General features: G+C 48.9%; 1 protein-coding gene across 1 annotated transcript in view; it reads right to left on the bottom strand.

Moving 5' to 3' along the window:
- Positions 1-20,242, bottom strand: part of MAN1C1 (mannosidase alpha class 1C member 1) — a gene marked incomplete at its 5' end in the record, with an annotated part of 63,957 nt that overhangs the window by 6,101 nt on the left and 37,614 nt on the right. Inside the window, 6 exons of the mRNA XM_084274300.1 lie at positions 196-311; positions 3,603-3,696; positions 6,310-6,433; positions 10,909-11,003; positions 13,048-13,128; positions 15,285-15,400. Coding sequence (XP_084130426.1) covers positions 196-311; positions 3,603-3,696; positions 6,310-6,433; positions 10,909-11,003; positions 13,048-13,128; positions 15,285-15,400 — 626 coding nt within the window. The remainder of the gene's footprint in view (positions 1-195; positions 312-3,602; positions 3,697-6,309; positions 6,434-10,908; positions 11,004-13,047; positions 13,129-15,284; positions 15,401-20,242) is intronic.

Raw genomic sequence — 20,242 nt, 5'->3', positions numbered from 1 at the left:
GGTTTCAGGATACTGAGTGGTCAGGGTAATCAGGGAATCCCAAGAAAACCCAAAGATCTACGACAGCTGGAACTCTGTGATCCTTGGGGTCCCTTCCAACCCAGACCACTCTATGGTTCTACGATTCTATCACCTCAAACATTCCTGTGAACAACATCCCCCACAAAAAATACAGAGCAGGAACTTGCTCCTTACCTCCAGTGCATCGTCATACATCTTTTTAGCTTCAGAGTCTTTCTTGTCTGACATCAGCCAAGATTTGATGAGATACTCATAAAAGCTGTCCCCAAGCCCCCCAATGGAGACATGGTCTATAGTGGGAAAGCCAGAAAAGAGCTTTAGGTTCATGAAATACAATGAGCAGTTGCTTTACAAAGAGCCAACAACCACGTCCTATTTAACGCCCTTGTTCTCTCCTTCCCCTTTCCAGTTTCCTGGGGAGAGCTTGCAGCATTTCTTTTTCAAGAAGGAAGAAAGGTGGAAAGTGCAATCAGAAGAATAATGTTCTGTCATTTTACAAAGCATTAGTATCCCTTACCAAAACTACTCAGAGGTCTTATTTCCCGACAGTTATTTATACTGCAACATGAAGATGCTTCCTTTTTATGAAGCAATCATCATAAATCCCAGCCTCATCAACCAAAAGCAGTAGCAGGTACTGACAGATCTCTGCTTAGAGGGAGCCACTGGGTGCTGCCTCTGTCCCTTGGGAAGGGGAGAAGGTGCGCTGGGTCACAGGGAGCTGCCAGCAAAGGGGCTGAATCACAGAATCACAGGGGCTGGAAGAGACCTCAAGAGATCACCAGGTGCCAAAGCAGGGTCCCTAGGACAGGGCACACAGGTCGGTGTCCAGACGGGGCTGGAATCTCTCCAGAGAAGGAGACTCCACACCCCCTGGGCAGCCTGTCCCAGGGCTCCCTCACCCTCACTGGGAAGAAGTTCTTCCCCACATTGGGGCGAACTCCCTGTGCTCCAACTTGAGGCCATCGCCCCTTGTCCTGTCCCCACAGACACTGAGCAGAGGCTGCCCATGTTCCCCTGTGTCCCACCCTTCAGATATTGATACCATTGATCAGATCCCCTCTCAGGCTGCTTCTCTCCAGGCTGAACAGCCCCAGCTCACTCAGCCTTTCCTCGCAGGGGAGATGCTCCAGGCCTTTCATCCCCTTTGTAGCCTCCACTGGACTCTCCAGGAGATCCCTGTCTTTTTTTATCCCAGGGAGCCCAGAACTGGACACAACACTCCAGGTGGGGCCTGACCAAGGCTGAATGCTTTTTTTCTTCTGCAGAAATCAGCTTTTCAAGGCTGTCTATTGGGAGCACACAGAGCTGTGACCTCACTGGAGAGCAGGATGCTAAGGAACTGCACTGAAACAGGCGTGACAGCTGCTGCTTTCTGCCTGGGGGAACCGCTGGATGGATTTCTATCTTGAAACTCTATTGCTGGGGGGAGAAGGGCAGCATTCCTTCCTCCAAGCAGCCAAGTACTCCCCTTTTTTTGGAAGAGGGAGACAAATTACCCACCACAGACTGAACCATCCCTTTTAATTACCAGTGTCCACCTCTGTGTCTGCACACATCCTCATTCTAAGTGGATGCAGCAGGGTTTTGGGGTGTTAGCTCTTCAGATTTTTATTTTCCCTTTCCACTGTACATCATATAAAGTCCTGAGGCTTATTCTAAATGCTAAATCCTCCCAACAGAAGAGATCAACAGCCATGCATTTTCCTGACCCGAAGAGCAAACATCCCCGATCCGCTGTGTCCGATGATCCATGGAATAATCCGTAGCAAAACAATGAGATTAAATGCATGAATTCAGGAAGGGGGTGGGGGGAAAGAGGACAGGCTATTTGCAAATGCTGGCTGCACAGCCTGTCTTTAAAGAGAAGCTCTGTGATCCTAAGTGTGTCATTCATAAAATCACCAAAGCAGGAGCTCTGGTACAAAATTGCTTTCCATATGGCATCAGCTTTGCCAGCATTTGCCTCCCAGGCACTTTGCATAAACAAATCTCTTATTTCAGCAGGGGACCAGGCTTTAATTTTCTGAAGGTAACGACTGTACTCGGAAGAGGTACAAGGCTGCCTCTTCATTTAGAAGATCTGCTCATTCAGCCAGGTCAAAGATACACCTTTTAAGAAAATCAAAGCAATTCCAAGAGAAACAGCTTCCCGCAAAGAGCTTTAATGACAAGAGAGAAAATGAGAGCTTGGCACCTCCAGGGAACTCTCTGTGGCAGGCTGCAGCTGCCTCCCTGCTTTGGTCCTAATCTATTTCTCACCAGCAGCACCAGACATGCAGAAGAGGCTGATGAGGCTTTTCCCTGATCACAGGTCGTGTTATGAGCAACTGCCACAAACAGCTTGTGCCATGAGTTGCTCTCCTGACGTCAAAGGCTAAGAGAGAGGTTATCTCGAGTCTTTGGGCATAAATCAGCCTAACCCAGAACAAGTAGGGGATACTCCTACCCCAGAACAAGCAGGGGATACTTTTCATAAGCTCCAAGAACCAGCGCCAGGCCCCTCTGTACATCAGCAAGGGGGGAGCAGGTCAGCACGATGAAGCAAAATTCACAGACATAAACAGAATTAAATTAGCAGCAGAAGAGATGAACTCTGAGCATCAAGCTGAGCATTTTAACCAGCTGAGTGAAGAGCACGAGCTCTTCAGTCTCCCAAAGATCCCCTAACGATCAGTTATGATAACAGACAGGCACCTCTTCTCTCTGCACCAAGGAGGAGGCAGAACCACGGCTTGTGGCCGGGACTACGGGAAGCGTGGCTGCCAGGTGGGAGCATCCCAAAGCACACGGTGGGTTGGGGATGGGAGATCAGCCTTCCAGCTGGAACACTCTGCAACCACTCTGCAGGAGGGGAAGCTAAACTGCTTACAAAGAGATGGGGTAACTTGGACGATCAATTAGTGGGACAAACACAGAAGCCTGTTTCCTCACGACACCAAAAGACAGCTCTGGTTTAATGGGACAACTGCAGCTGCCAAAGATGCCTTGTGGGGACACCTTTCAAGCCTGAAAGAGAAAAGAGCAAGGACCCGTCTTGCCCTCCCTGCACAGAACAGCACTGTGCTGAGGTACCAGGGGACAGGGACACAAAGGCACATGAGGGAACGCAGATCCCTAAATCCCAAGGGGATCTGAGACTCTCTAAGCCCTCTGCCTCCTGCTGTGGTTCCTTACTTGCTGCGGGAAGTCAATCTCACAGCGCTTCAGCTCGTAGCTTCACGTGTGACTCCGGAGGAGGCCTTGGGTTATGTGATGACTGCAGGATGAGGTCTTAAAGAGCTGTGCTGACTTCTAATATCTGTGTGATGAACCATATACCATTATTCTCTCCCATGCTGGAGAGGCCCTAATTCTCTCGGAGGTGAGACACTCAGCTGGAAACAAGGCTGATGGAGTAAGCGTACAATTACTGTATTGCATCCTACAAATCGGGCTGCATTATCTAATCACATGTACAACAGGCTGCCTGACAAGACATCTCCTTGGCTTGCTGCTCTGGCAGCTGCTATCGCTTCCTGAAGAATAACAGAGAGACTGAAATGCTGCAGGCAGGACTCTGAACACAGAGCGATACCTACGCTGCACCCAGTTGCCTGTCACCGGGCTGAGGAAGTTGGGATAAAGGCCCTGGGGCTTCTCAACTCTGTTCAGGACTTTGCGGATGTTCATCACCTAGGAGAGATGAGAGACAAGAACTCTGTTACTTCCCTGCTGAAAAAAGCTGGTGGTTTTTGTGCTGTCACTGCCAGCTCTGTGATTCCTCAGTGCTGATCCCTGGCTGAACAAGCACAGCAGCCTGGAAGGCTGTGAATCATCAGCGAGCAGAACCGCACGGCACAGCTCTCCAGCTGAGGAACTTTTCTGCTGGACTCCCCACTCAGCACAATCTTTACCCAGTTCAGTGGGATTTTAGAAATGATTCTTAAAATACACTGCAAGCCCCACCCTCAGTTCAACAGGCAGCAGTTTGCTAACAGTGGTCCAGGTGCAGTCCTGAGGGCTTGGGGTCTGGGTGGAAACGTTACGAGATGCAGAGGGTGACATTTTTTCCATGATCCAAAGGGAAAGGAGGAGCAGGGATGAGTGACTCACATGGTACTTAAATCCATCATGTGGTCACTTAACATGATGAATTGGGGCCTTTAATTTCAACAACAGACAGCTCCTTTAATGTGCTAGAACAGCTGTACTTATTCTCAAAAACCTCCCTTGGTTTCACCCCCATTAAATCCAAGAGGCCTTTCCCATAAGGGACAAAGTTAAATGGTAGGCAGCATAAATATTCTATTATAACCTACAGAGCAGCTAATAACACTCTAAACCTTTTATAAAATTAGACAATTTGTACACCAAAGGCTGGCTACAGGCTGAAGTTGGTGCTTCCAAATAAGTCATCAGGCTGCATAATATTTACTGGGGTTTAGTAGTGTGGCATGTTAATGACATGTTGGAATAAGAGACACAGATGGACTTTATTCTTGCTAAAAATCACACAAGTCCCAGGCTGCAAGTTAATGAGCTGATCTGTTCCTCTGAAGTAATTTCCCCCAGGATGGGCTGTCTGAGCCCTCATCACCCGGTGGGTTTTCTCTCTGAGGGTGTTACGATACATCCCTGGCGCTCACCAGGCACGCTCAGCTCAGGAGAGCCCATTAGGAAGGTTCTGCCCTTATCCCCCCCTCGTGGGCTTAGGAGGCAAAGAGGAAAACATGTTAGGCTCAGTGAGGCTTGTCTCCGGCCCAAAATGCCACGGTTGGACCCCGGAATATGGGTGCACTTCTAGTTTTTAACGGTGCCTCTTCTTGCCCTTGTGTTTTCAGTGCTCATCTTCCCCCTCTCCCATTCCTACCAACGCATTTTCTTTCCACACCACCATTCCCAGTCTCCTCCCAGCTCCACCCTTCCCCTGAGCAATCCCTCACTATCGCCATCCTCAGGAACCTTTAGCTTGTCTCCTGTATTTCAAATCACCAGTCTGCCTTTACTTCCTTGCAGAGTGCCCTGGGTTTCCAGTTTTCCTTCACCCTCCACTCTTCTCTCCTGCTCACCCCTCTGCAACAATCCCCGTGCTCACACCACCCTCACTGCTTTCCACACGTCCTATTCTCCATTTGGCTCTCCTAGCTTCTTTCTTCTCTTTCCTCCTGCCTCTTCAAACCCTCTTCTCATTTCCCAGCTGACAGATCTTAACTGGAAACACCCTGGAAAAGTACCATTTGAAGCTTTTTATCAGCAATCCTAGAACCACTGTCTGTTTTCACCCCACAGTGGGACTCTGGACAGGCCCCATTTCCTTTGCACTCATGGGGGCAGTTTGGATTCTAACAAGACCAATTTGTCTCCCTCAAAGCTGGTTCCTCAGGGACGTGCAGTGAAAGCGAACGACTTGCTGGTATCCACCAGCCTATTTATTAAGTCGCTCGCACATGCACTACAAGATCACTTGTGGGGGGAGAAAAAAAAGCTCAAGGTAATGTATAATATTAATAGATTTTCAGTTACAAGTTACACAAAAGGAATTCAATATGTCAACTGTCAGGCCCTTCCCACACAAGAAACCTCAGCAGAAATCTTGCTGGTGAGAGCATAACGTTTAATGCCTGTTTGGAGTAAAAAGGGCTGGAAGTATGAGGAGCCACCACTGGGATATCAGGATTAACAGTATCTCTGCAGTCTGCATCCAGCACACAGTTTAATTTTGGCTGTGTCCTTGTCTGAGTTAAGTTTTTGCTTTAATTTCACATGCTGAGACATTGGGAACAACATTCCCATCTCCCCAGGTGTTGGAGAGGCAGGTGAAGTGGGCTACAGCAGATGTAAATGGCCAAGGAGAACATAGGGGTAGCTGCCTTCCATAGCTTATTGGGGTGATGGGATCTGCAACAGGAGCTTGCTGTGACCTTTGCAGTGAATCACAGAACAGTAGGGGTGGGAAGAGACTTCTGGAGATCATCCCAATCCAACCCTCTGCTAAAGCAGGATCACCTCAGTAGGTCGCACAGGACAGCATCCAGGGGGGTTTGGGGTATCCCAGGGAAAGAGACTCCCCAACCTCTCTGGGCAGCCTGGCCCAGTGCTCTGGCACCCGCAGAGCGAACGGGTTTTTCCTCCTGTTGGGATGGAACTTCCTGTGCTCCAGTTTGTGCCTGTTGCCCTTTGTCCTGTTACTGGGAACCACTGAGAAGAGTCTGGCCCCACTCCCCTGACACTGCTGCAGGCAGACCACAGCGCTGCTCTGGCCCAGCACTCACCCCAGGAGTATGAAGACCAATGGGAAGTACTTGCCTTTTCTGCAAACACCGGGTTGCCAGAGAGCTCCGAGAGGTGCAGGAATTCCAAGTGCAAGGTACCAAATTCTGCTAAAATGCTGCTTCCAGCAGATGCCCAACCCCAACTCCAGCTCATGCCACTGCAAGGAGAGAAAAAGGAGCTTTCATTACCAGGAAAACACAGCCTGAGGTCCCACCACTACCCCAGTGCAGATCCTGCCTTTGCTAAGTGTGTGCAGCACACGCCGGGTCTCAGCAGGGGCCGCGTAAAGGAGGTACACAGACTTTTGGGACTCTCCTATGGAACAGTTCTAGTGGGATGGAGCAGTAGTTGCACAGATGATCATTTAGGACAGGGCAAACACACTGACTGCATGTTTTTTGGGGAGAGTAATCCCTCTCAAACACATCAGCCTAAAGCAAACTTTGGAAAAACGCTGAGCATCTGCCCTGCACAAGACACCTGGGGATAAAAACCTGTCTCTACATAGCCTGGGCTGAACTCTCACATCTCAAAGGTCCCACAGATCCAACAAGGCTGCCATTTTATGGAGAATCCAGACTGTCCCTAAGCACCTTGTTTCAATAAGACCTCCCTCCCCCTTCTATTTACATGACATGGAGTTCCCAGCTTGCTTACAGGGGACAGCAAGGTCAGTGCTAGAAAAGAGATGCCCCTGGGCAAACCCGACTGTAATGACAAGCCAGGAGCATCTCAGGATCTGCACAGGGCAAGTCTGGCCCTGAGAACATCCTGCTGGTGCTTCTCTCCTGCAACAAGAGAAGGGCCAGCACGGAATTAGGAAAGGGGCCAAACATTGTCTGAAGAAGCTGGTTACACTAAATGCCTCTGTCCCTTCTTCTGATGTACTGGGATCCCTCTCCAGTCTCTGTTTGTCTCCCCTGGCCCTGCCAAATCCATGCAAAGAGAGGAATCAGCACTGAAACAAAGGAAAGAGTCAATTCTGGGCAGGAGGAGGGACTCCACCCTCCCTTACCAAAGCACATGGGAGAAGGGAGGCTTGTCCAAGCTCTAACAGCCTCACCCCTGGGTTTGCTGTTATATTCAACCACTTTCTTCTCGTATCCCACTGCTCCAGACCGCAGCTCGGCCCCTCTCAAACTTATGGGCACAGAAGTGTCCTGTACCCTTACACTCTGGGCCCAAACCAGCCTCTGGCCCACAGCAGCTTGGCTGAACCATCTCATCAAGTGACCTGAGTGGGATTTTCAGGTCTGTGCGCTCTGTTTGTGGCTGATACTGGAGAGGAAACAGGTTTCCAGTCATGGGGGGGTAACACTAGATGGCGCCTGCAAGCTTGGCTATTAGGAGAAAAGGGTTTCTGTTGTTTACAGGAGGCTCAAACTAATGATCTCGCTCAGGGTGGGGAGGGGAAGGAGAAAACTTTCGCCTCCATCTGATATACAGAAACCCATTTCAGGTCCAGAGCTGTTTGCTTCGCCTCCAGACAAAAAGAGCCATTAGATAAGCAATATGTTCACGCTGTTCCAAATTGCTCAGGCACTGCCAAACGTCAGCCTTCCCCACCAACTGTCAGGGGGCTGTAGATCACCAGCTTTTCATTTGAAAAGCCTCTGTGCAGCTAAAACGGGTCCCCCTGTAACATCAAGTGTTTATGGCAGACATCTCTCTGCAGGGGCAGGAAGGTCCTCCAGCCTGACCAGGTTAATGTTACATCAATATCACATCAGACGTATCTGCTGGACTTGGCAGCAGCCGGCCCAGGGATGGGTGTGCTGAGGAATCCCACAGTGTTCTCATATCTATAAAGAGTCAATTGCTTTTTCTTTATTTACTGCACCGAAGGGACGTCGTAACAAATACGATCTCACAAACAGAAACTGCTTTCTGGGCTGGTTCAAATGAGGAACGAGTGGAAGCAGCCAAAGGGGGCTGTGTTTGTTGTGACAGCGACTGATGTGGGGTCACAGCGGCTGACACAACTCTCTCATGGGTACTTTTGTCCCAGATACACAGCCAGGCTCTGGCTGAAAGGACTGCGCTGCCTGGAATCCAGGCCCTGGGTTTTAAATCACAGTACAACTCAAGGAGAGGTGGTCTGGAGGAAGCAGAGTATGTCTGCAACGTGTCCCTGGGTTAAAGAGCAGTTTGAAATGACCTCCACAGGAAAACAGTTTTTCAGCATTATAGTCTGAACAAACTGGGTCTGCACAGCTACCCTGGTCTACAGCAGCACAGAGGAAACCACTGTTTGAAGGACCTTGGTCTTCAAGACAAAAGAAAACACCCAGAGGTCTCTTTAAGGTAAGGGGGCCTTCCTTAAACACTGTCCAGTGCAAGTAGGGACTGAAAACAGCTTGTCTTCCTCCTCACAGAGATTCAAAGCAGCAAAACAGTTCCAGGTCAAAAGAGAGACCAGGAGAGGATGATGACAAAAAACTCTGGAGGTTTAAGGGAGATGTGAGGGACAGCAGGGGCCAGGGACCTGGAACAGGAGGCATCAGGAGAGAAGTCCCACTGCAACACACAAGCAGAGAGCATAGAGCAGCAGCTTGAGAAGACAATGTAGTCCAGGACCTGTCAGAGAACGTGGTGGTTGGAGCAGCAGGATGGAAAACAAGCCTGTGTGAGATACGATACGGTGCCTGTGTGAAACCAGGCGGCCGGGGAAGCACATCAGCAGAGCAGGGACACAAGAGGAAAAGGTGGCGTGAGGTGATAGGATGAGATAAAGCCAAGTTGGCTACAGAGGAGCTGGGGGTTGGGTGTCTCTGTGCTCCTGTACACAAGGTTGACTTGATGCCAGCTGTTTTCTCTTTCAAATGTCTGAATGTCATTCTCAACACGCCCCCACAAGCTACCACCAGCAGAAGCCCCCGCACGCTGCAAGGCTCCCATCCTCCTGAGATCACGAGGGCACTCTGGAATCACCACATCCTTGCAAAAGGAGAACTGGGGAGAGATAATCCCTTCTTGCAAAACTCTTCTGGGCTTTGGTTTACCCCGACATTGGGGTCAGTGTGCTCTCACAGCATCACTTCACTCCGCTTCCACTGCCACACACTCTCTCACACTGAGTAACTCCCTTCCCCATTGGATGCCCCATCCCTGGGGGTGTTCAAGGCCAGGCTGGATGGGGCCCTGGGCAACCTTGTGTAGCTCCAGGCCTGGAGGTTGGTGGTCCTGCCTGTGGCAGGGGGTTGAAGCTCTAGGATCCTTGGGGTCCCTTCCAACCCAGACCAGGCTGGGATTCTGATTTCCCGATGGGTTTAAGGCCTTTGGCTGTTCATCACGTTCCTGCAGTAGTCAGACTACAGACTGAGCTCACTTCATCCTTGCTCCTATATCAATTGATACTCAGAGCCCTCTCAGCAGTTTCACAGCCCTTGAAGCCAAAGCTCAAGCCAGTAATACGGGTTCTGGGTTGTGGGCACGGTGCTATTTTGATTTTCTTTGCTCCTAGTCAAGGTCATGAGCAAAACATTTTGGGAATGTCTGGGCAGACAGAGTCTGTTTCAATTGTCTTCACAAAGGGCAGGGGAGGGTTTGGCATTTCTGTGAAAGGTTAGTCTTCACCGGTTCTTTATCAGCCACAAAGGATGCAGAATGTCTTCTGCAAAGAAAGAGACAATTAAAGTCGTGGTGGTGGTTCAAATTTTCACTGGGATCACGTGCAGGTCCAGCCACTGAAGGGTGACAGTGGTATGTGAGCACTGGATCAGCGTGAGCCAAGCATCCCATAGTCTTGCACTCCATGGACAGGCAATGCCAAACAGGAGACCTGGGCTCAGAGATGAATAATGAGCTTCATGGCTTCGCTCTGAGTTTTGCAAGAGGTGAGGATGAAAGGCTTTTGTTAACCCACATTTCCTGCTGTCTCTGTTTCAGCCTGCACACAGCTTTTACCCCGAGGGATTTGTTTGTAGGCAGCAAAATGAGCCAGTGAGCCCTTACTGGCAGGGAACTGTGTCTACTAGTGAGAATCAGAGACTGGGAGTCCAGCCTCCAGATTTGCCCTTGCTTGCTGAGACACCTCCAGCAAGCTGTTTAACCCAGCTACCTCAAAGATCTCCTCCAGCATGAGACCAGCACCTTCCTGCCAGGAAATGCCATGGTTCTGAGGGGAGGACACACACCTTGAGTGCTGTCAGCAGGGAGAAAACTAGAGGATCTATAACATTCCCCCCCCTTTCCAGCAGCAAAAACTGTCAGCCAGGGCCATCCAGTTCCTTTCCCAATTTTTTTCCAAACCTGGATAAATTCACATGAATCTAGTTGGAGAAACTGCAAAAAAAATTACAGAGCACACCACATGCTACGTGCAGACTACAAATAACCTTTCAAAGAAAATGAGAGTGAGGAAAATGCTATTGCAGCAGGGAGCCCTGCCAAGAGGTAGAGGAAGAAACTGCGGATAGCCCAAAATTAATAAACCAGAGCTGGGTTTAACTCGAGTCACCTGCGATCTCTGCCAAGGCACCTCTTGGTTTTGAGTTGGCAAAACAAATGACCTCGAAGAATCTGCACTAGAGGGGGGCACCTCTGAGGAACTGCTGCTGTTCCTGCTTGAGTCCTGGTCTTTTACAAACATTCAGTAATAAAAGGACATGCTTGTAAGGACGTGTCTCTTGCCTGCCCAGATTTATGACGCCACGTGGGATACCAGTGGGGGTGTTAAAAGCTGGCAAAAGTTTCTCTCCAAGTTCCAGAGCTTTACTCTTGAACACCTGTTAAAAGAAGAAGAAAGAGAGGATAAATATTTGAGGGGCTGCTTGGGAATACCAGTCACACAGGATTCTTTCAAATCCCCTTTCAAAACAGTCGCGCTGAACTTCGGTGTCTATTTGAATGTCCTCTGAAAGCCTGCACTGAACCCCAGTCCCCTGCAAACCCTTGACCTGGATACCTCAACATCGTATTTCAGTTATCCCAACTGATCCAAAGAGTATCCTCTGGGGAATCTTTTTTTCCCCCAAAGTGGCAGAAATGAATTAAATGAAAAGAAATCTTTCTAGGGTGGAGCACTGTTAGATTCACAGCATGGGTCTGCCTAGCCTGTGTCATCTCCTGCTGGAAAACCACACGATTTCCAACAAACAATCTTTACTTGCAACTCTTTTCCATGGTTTCACGGCTAAGAAGCTCCTTTTCCATTTGTAATGCCTGAGTTTTGGGCTTTTGAATCAAATTGTAGCTTAGGGTGGCTTGCAGCACACAAAGCCACCATACACAATTATTTTGGGACAAACTGATACAAGCGCTAATCTTTGCTCCAGAGATTAGTCCTGATCAAGGGAAGCCTGTAAGTGACTTAGGAGATAAAGCACAAGCCTTTTACCTCTAGCCCCCCTGTACCAGCCCAAGCTGTCATAGTAGTTCTCAGAAAGCAGGAATTTATTGCTCTAAAAATACAGCACTGAGGAAATCAGAGCTCTCCTGTGGGCTTGCAGACCTTTGATACGCTCACGAGGAGGTAGGGGTTTGGTTCAGAAGGGAAAGCAAGAGACAGGGACTTGATTTTTGCCTTTCAGCCTGGTGACACTGACTGGGTATATGACAGGAACTGCCCTGGCTGCTGAGCATCATTGCTGACTGCACTTCAAGAGGTCACTGCTGGAGTTTTACGGTTTAATGTGGTTTCTTTTTGCTCTGTTGAGCTGAAGCCAGCTGAAGTTGTGACTGAGACAGGCCCTGAGTTGGGGCACTGAGTCTTTGAGTTCTCCCTGGAGGGAAATCACAGAGAAGTCAGCCCTGGAACTCATTTAAAATGCAACTAAAGTAACAGAGCTGCTCCTGCGACTCCGCAGATCAATGGTGCCACTCTGCAGTGATGAGCCATCCCATCCTATCATGGTGGACAATGCCCAGCCACGGGCAGTGTATACCAGGAGACCTAAGCTGTCATTTAAAAGCCAGTCTTCCAGTTCCTTCACTCATAAAACTCCCCCCTGAATGAGAGTTTCTACTCGCCTAAGACTTCCAGGGCACAGGAATAATCTCTTCATCTCTCCACAGCCAGCTGTAGCTGTAAAATTCCAGTGCAGTCACATTATAAAACAGATTACAGCATTAAGCCCTGACCTCTGCTAGGCTGGAGAGAAAGAAGGAAAGTGGAAATGAGAGCCTCCTGCTTCAGCCAGGACTCATCAGCAGCTCCACCACTCTACAAGAGGGGCTGGGACACCCAGCCCACCGCTACTGGGCATACTGGGCAAGGGAACCTTCTCTGGAGCTGTGTGACTTTGTCACAGGAGTTCATGGGATACAGGTACCCTGGCCTGACAAATTTGCTGCCCTCCTTCCCTGTACCCCAGGGGTGTTTTAAGCTTTGAAACTTCTGCTACAGAGGGACTGTCCAGGCAGAATTTGGAGCAGTTGCCACTAACCAGTTGCCCTCCTTAGTCCAAGGCTGAATCTGGAATGATGTTTGATGAAATACTGCCCATGTTTAGAATACAAAAGAACAAGTACAAAGACAAAGATCACTGCAAATGGCATTTCACTGGGGAGCAATGTGTCCAACTGAAAACATGTCTGGCTAGAATTGCCCACAGGAGAAAAGCTCTTTGCAAATGAGCCATGCAGGGTGTGCGCAAGGTAATTATGCGAGACTTAATTAAAAGAACATTAGTGACATTTCGATATTCATAAAAATGATAGGTTTAGCCTGTTGTTATGGAGGGATTATCTGATGCTCAGAGAAAAGCTGCTGGAGAACCCTTTCAGTTCATTATTGGAGGCTGTGAGACATGCAGAGCTGCTGAAACAAACCTCTTCTCCCGTTAAGTAGTACGCGGCCAACAGTCCTCCAATGTAGCGGATGTTCACCTCAAACAAGGATGCTTCTCCGTTCTGAAAATACATAATGATACACTTGACTGCAGAGCCTGCACACACAAATGGCAGCTGAGGGGAACAGATTGGAGGCAGATACTTCAGTCTCTCAGTCCTCACCCACAGCGTAACACAGCTTTTTGTCTGAGATCTCACAGCGCTTTATTTGCTCTACAGTGACAGGTGGAGCCTGAAGGGAAGAGAAACACCAAAACTGCCCATTTATCACCAGCTGACCATATGGAAATCAGTTAGGGCAGATGTATCATCCGTCCATCCCACCCTGCCGTGGGTTATGCCTTGTAAAAAGCTCCTAGTTAGTTCAGGGGAAAAAAAAATTGCCCCTTGAAATGTTTTATTTAAAGAAAAAATTGTCCAGCCACACGGAAAAAGTGCTTTCTCCATTTTCTTGTGGAGAGGGAGCTGGATTGGATAGATGGACTGTGCTTCCTGCACTGTATAGGTACTTCTGGCACTCCACAGACCCCAGTCTGCAGGCTCAGAGAGAACCACAGCACATAGGGTGCCTCTGAAAGGCACACTCAGGGACAGACAAACGGCACGGTGCCCACGTGCCCCACCACAACAGACAGCAGCCACAGCCAGATCTGGTTCAGTGAATCGCTCAAGAACGCACTCACCTGGAACAAGCTTTGCTCTAACTACTCAGCTGATGATCAGCAAACGTCAAAGTGATTTCATTCAAAATGTGCCTCTCAAAAAAATACATGCCCCTGGCCATGAAATCTCTGTGCTAAACAATTCCTACCCTCACACCGATGAAGAGAGCCAAAACCCAGCGAGATCTTCCACCAACACAGCCTTCTCAGTAAGAAGGGCAAAGCAAAGGGGCACCTGAACCTCTGCACCAGCCTGCCCTTTCCAAATACCTGCAGGTTACGCAGCAGAGAAAGTGCTTGTTTGAGATGATGACTGAAATTGCATGAGACAGATCCCAGCACCCAGTTTCCAACAGAGCTTGTGGGCCTTGGGAGCCCCTGCCTCACTTCTCTGGACTGTTATGAGTTCTGTGTACAGAGCCAAATTTTAATTAATTTCCCTCCTCCTCTCCCTCTGCTGTGCTTTCTGACTCCACCGATCAATCCATAGCATTCATTCTTGTCTTTGCAGATCAATCTATTCTGCAGGCCAAGATTAAAAGCTTTTATGAAATCCAGATAAATTATCTCCCAGTTGATTTTGTCCCTTGTTTATCGATTCAGTAACACACTGAGAGCATTCACCAAATTTATCAGATGTGGTCTTCCTTTTATGAATATCTGAATGCCAGTCGTGCCCTCCCAAACGATGCTTTTCTATAAAGGCAGCTGTGTGCATTGTTCCCATGGGGAAGAGCCATTTTTCACAACAGACAACTAGACTGGCATTAACAAAATAAAAAGTCTGAATTACACTCTGGTTTTAGCATTCACCGTATGCCACGGATGTGATCTCATCAGTTCTCCTGTGAGAAACACGAGGGCTGGCTTGGAGACCAGCAGTCAGAGCAACAGGCATCAAGTGAGATAAAGGACATGGCCATGCTGCACCCAGAGTCCCAGGAAGGCTAACACAGGCTCTGAGAAGCAGTGAGGAAAGGTTCAGGGGCTGTTTGTAGAGGTGATGCCCTTCCTTCCACGTCTCACTGTGTGCAACACTCTGCTATGAAGGTGCTGCTGCTGCAGCACCAAGTCCCAGCAATAACACACCAAGAGAGGGGCCAGGCAAGGAGATCAGCGATTGCAACCTTAATCTGCAGCATGTAAAAAGAACAAACTCTCTTACCACAAGCAGGCGTTTAACTGCACTGAAACAGAACTTTGATGACCAAAACTTCCTTGAAGTATCTAATACAGACCAAAACACACACCAAAAAAATGACACGCTGGTCCTCATTTTCTGCCAGACACTGCGAGTCTGATGTGGTGGACTGTGGTTGGAGCCCTGAGCCATGCAGAGGCAGAAGCTGCAGTGAATCATCACTGTCATCCCTTTGGTGTTTAAAAAAAATATTAAAAAAATTAAATTTAAAAGAAATAAAAATGAGAGTGGAGTGGTTTCTTCCCCCACAGACTTCACAGTTCCCCTCCTCAAACGATTCCTAGAGAAGAGTGTGATCAGAACTGGCCAAACATTTCCGTGACACAGACAGGCATTCCCAGTAACTGACTCACCACGTTCAAGTCAAAGCTCTTCTCCACCCACTTCTTTGCTTCTTGGAATTCCTCCTCGAGTTCCATGATGTACAGGGTATCTAAGGCGTCTATTACTGTAGCTCCTCGAAGGCCTCCTGCATTGCAAACAGAACAGTGTGATGGAGGTCCCGCTCGTGAGGCTTTCTGTAGCTCTACATCAACCTGCAGGAGGTGGGACAGGCAGCAGCATCCCAATTCTGGGGATGTCTGGATGGGATCCAGGTTGGCCATAGGTCTAGGCTGAGATCTTCTAACAGGACTAGTGAGCTCTGCTACCCAAACTGGGTTGCTTTGGAGAGACCTAATTGTCAAAGATTTGATAATTCTGAAAGAATACCCCCCAGGAACAGCTGGAAGGCCACACTGCAAGCCCCCAGTCACATCTGCAAAGCCTTGGCCTTGTTTTCCAGGTCTTGTCTTAACCAAAGTGGTTAGGCAATCCCACCCCTCATCTTTGTTCAGCTGTAAACCTGAATTCAGTCTCTTTTTAACTTGGTTGCAAGCATAGGCCTCTTCTAAGTGAGAGAATCGCATTGTTATTGTGCAAGAGCATCTCAGACAAGGCTTTGATCACCGTGCCCCGATGAAGCATTTGCTATTTGGGGCACAAAGTACCTCCGGGTTTCCAACTTAGCAGTGTGCACACATAACACAGCAACTGATCTTGATGAACTGGGAGCACTGGGTGGCTTTGGGGACAGCTCCCTTTAGCCAGCCGAGCAGTCCCTGCGAGCATGCCAACCATCCTTTAGCAGATGACAATGTTCTCCTATAGGAGAACTTCCAGGAGAAAGAGTAACTTGGCATGTGCTGAGAGAACTGTACCAGGCGTGCAGGCAGACAGCCTTGTAGCAGTTGAGGGTAAGTGAATCTAGAGATGTAAATGAGCCTGGCTTTGGAAAATCTCAGTGCTGTGGTTTTATTTCTGTTGGGGTTTCCTAGAAGCATTCCTAAGGTAGGAAAGCAAAGGGTAGGAAGCACATCGTGACTCAACCCCCTTTGTGCTTGAATTACAAAGGTCACTGCTTTATCTGCAGGGTAACTCAGCAAACATAAATCCTCAGGTGGAGGATCCCAGTTTGAAGTCCTCACCAGTCATCCCTCTGCAGATGTAACACGCAGGGACAGGCGTGAAGCTGTCTCTGCTGCCATCAGTAAGCTGCACGTGCAGCAACCCCGCCGCCCCCAAACCACACACTCCTCATTCCTACCGCCCCCAGACAGCCAGACCTCCCTGAGCAACAACCTTGATGAGGTTCAGTTTTCATCTCCGCAGGGAAACTGCTCGCATGGGCTCTGTCCCTGTCACCTCCCTTTCCAGAGTCACCACAAGGGCTCCCACACAGGGCTTGTGCCTGGGGATTTTCCTGAGGTGTATTTCTGTTTGGCTCAGGTCGGGCTCTTCTTCTCACTAACAGACTTTAAAACACTATCCCCAACTCCCCCAGCTTTCCCAGGCTTTTACTGCATGCTGAGTGGCTTGGTGCTTCTGTAACACCTTCAAGTGTTACTCCAATTCAAGATCTGCTTAAGAGGGGAAAACCCAGCTGGACGCACTGTCGAGGAACTACTGCAGAGGGGAGAGGAAGGCAAAGGTGACTCATGTGTCATGAACCTTAAGACTTTGGTCTTTTCTTCTTAAGGAAAAAAATGACCCCATCTGATGTACCCCATCCTCCCTCCCCCGCGGAGAAGCGCTCAGACCCAAGGATCTCATGCAGGGCTCATTTACCCGTTCAGCATTCCTCTCCTGTAAGGAAGGCATCCTGCCTTATTTTGTTGATGTTACAAGATTGCAGTTTTGACACTTTTCAGCCAGTCAGCACATCATTGCTTTAATAAAAACCCAACCAAGACTTTACTGCTCAACTACAGATTGCTGGCTTTCGGATGCTGTCTGCATCAAAAACAGGAGCTGTGGAAAAGGGATGAAGGCAGTAGAGACAGCCTCTAGAAATCCATTTATTCCTGCAGGCTTGTGAAATGATCATCTAACTGGAGCTATCTCTGAGAGTGCAATAGATGGAGTCAAACAGCCACTAGATCAACCGGTGGGATTCTAAAAAACAACCCAGCTGATGTTTGCATGGCATCTTTTCCACAAGCAGTGACCATGAAAAACAACATCATCGCAGTCAGAGTTGCTTTTTATCAACCGTAATGATTCTTCAATATTAATGATTATGTGATTTTTTTAGACACTTTCCTATTAGCAAGGAGAGACACACCAGCTCAGAGCAACACAGACACGGGGAAAACGAGTTTTGAAAGAGAAGGAAGGGTGATGCTGCCCGAGGCACAGCCCGTTACTGTGATGCTCCAAGAGTAACACCAACAGGCTCGATTTAATTTGATGATATAATCCACAAAGCCTTGCATAATCTGCAGGGAGACAATGAGAAAAGTTGGCTTCACTCAAACTAAACAAGAGACAAAGAGATGATAAACTTACCGTTTCCTGGGCTGATTAATTGAAGTGAGGAAAATTGTTTGAATCGACAGAGCCTTTTATGTGTTTTAGCAAGTGAGGCCTTTAAATGCATGAACTGCATCAGGGATTAGGAACAGGCTTGGATCTTCGCTAGAGCATAGCTCAGAGTTGCTTAGCTTTCCTCCCCTGGATTTGACACAGTGGAGAGCAAGCCCTGCTTCCCCACCGGGTTGTCTTTGTGCCACTTTAAACATTTGTTTTAAATATTCCCCTAAATACCCTGCACCTGAAGCACCGCAGGCTGTGTGTTTTGTACAAGGGTCTTGTCGATGTTTCCTTTCTTCTGCTCTGGCTTTGAAGCAACTGTAGAGTGCAGGGCTGACTTCTTTGTTTCCAGCAGCTAACAAAGTCTATCGCAAGACCAAGAGCCACCGTGTCAGCTTCAGCCACCTCTTGAGAGTGATAAAGAACCACCTCACCTCCTTCCTCTCCACAGGCATGCAGAGAGTAAAGCAGGCACTGGGACCTCACTGCCCTGTCTACCACGTGCCAGGACAGGGAGGACATCTGAAGAAGGATCCTGAGACCCTCATGCACACTGGCATGTTACTTCTTCACTACAGGGACATCCTCATTCCTTCCTGGCTCAGACTTCGCTTCATCACACCACGACAGAGCTTGTGATGCAACAGCCAATGGCTCTGATCAGGCTGTTGTCAAAAGATGGAGCTATACGTACCCCAGCGTGTTTACTGCAGTGGATACACACCCCATTATAGAGGTGCTGGTACCTGCTCCACAGGCTGCCTGTTCTGAGAGGTGTTAAATATAATCACCTTTCCAGATCTACACATTATAATGTGAGGGATATAATCAAAGGGGAAGCAGCTTCAAAAGAAAAAGGAATCAAACCCCACTCTGGCACTTTTGACTCTTGCTGACACTCCCCTCTCCAAATTACTGGTTTCAGCCTCATTGTGTTCTCTCTGGGGGACTTTTAAAGTAGAAACCCTCAAAAGAAACCTTTCTGAAAGCACCCAGCGATGGCAGCAATGGCTTCAAAGAAAGACCTCGTGCCTGAGATACTACCTGTCTACATAAATCCAAGGCTCTGGGTGCTATGAAAAGCTGTCCCTGATCCTGCAGCAAAATCAGCTTGGAGTGGAGATACACCTTGCTTGGGAGAGGAAAAGTCATGTAGCTGATGGCCAAAAGCAAAGGTGTGTCTACCGGCCACAGCTGTGGGATCCACATCAGCTCCTACACTGCCCAGAAGCACAAAACATTCCAAATGGGAAAAGGAAACACTCCATTGGGACCGGTGGGAAGAACTGGGACCTCAGGCAGAATGCAGGGACGCTTCTCTAGAGGCATATCTAACTGAAGGACTTCATGGCAGCTCTTGTGACAACAAGTGGCAGGTTCTCTGCCTGGAGTTTCATCATCTCCACGGGAACAGCAGCACACCAGAAGCAGCAGCTCGTGGTGGCAATACAAAGGTTCATCTCTTCTTGAGCTGAAGGAGAGCCTGTACCACTCTGTCCCAAGCCACAAGTGTATTTGCTCTTTTGTGCACAAGAAGAAAGGGGACATCCATGTAGGCAACAAGGCTGCTCTGTTCCTACGTCCACCCACCCAGAGGAATGAGCATCCACCCCGCTCGCTTGTGAACACTGCCACAGACTTCACCAGCAAACGTCACGTTAATTAACAGAAGGCTTGTGAAAGGTGCTGAATGGAGCACTACACGGAGGTGGAGATGGCATTGTACACACAGCACACCCCCACAGCCTCACTGGGAATGTGCTTGAATGGCAGCCTGGAGGAACCCGACCATTCAGGCAATGCAGTCTCAGAAGGGCCTTCAGGAACATTAATAGCAGTACTATCTTTAAAAACCACAGATAAAGCCTGTAGCAGCTCACTCTGGTCTGCAGCAGATAATCTGAATAGAAGGGCTCATCCGCCTCTCCTATCCCTGGCTCGTCCCTGCTGCCTGCTGGCTTAGGGGGTTGTTAAAGCCACTTGCAGCAAGAGTTTATACGACAAGGAGCTATTCCAAAGGCTCCTTAGGGGGTTTATTGTGTGTTCACTGGGCCAGAAGGGCAACACACTGGAAGACTTATACCAGCCTCAAGAACCAAAGGGACTAACAGGTACAAAGGCCTGGGGAGCTGCCACCCCTCTGAACACACTGCACAGCACAGGGCAGGGGAAAAGAGCTGTCACACGCAGCCAGGGTATCATCTGACCCCAACACAAGGATCTGTATCAAGCAGGAGCTCACAGACTGCAGCCAAGTGACAGATGTATGGTCCTGATCACAAGCTGAACAAGGACTGTAAAGGGTGAGAAGCTCTGAGTTAGGGGAGTGAGGAACCAACGAGTAACAGATGGGGCACACGCACAAGACTCACCCATTTGCACGTGTCCCACAGCCCTGCTCTCTTCCAGCGCCCCAGCTAAGCCCGTGCATGGAGGAGAAAAGGGAACAGTTTTCTTCTCA

This window comes from Gallinula chloropus, assembly GCF_964237585.1.
Source record: "Gallinula chloropus genome assembly, chromosome: 22".
Taxonomy (NCBI): domain Eukaryota; kingdom Metazoa; phylum Chordata; class Aves; order Gruiformes; family Rallidae; genus Gallinula; species Gallinula chloropus.
The sequence above is the reverse complement of the archived record's forward strand: the minus strand, read 5'-3'. Positions and strand labels throughout refer to the sequence as shown.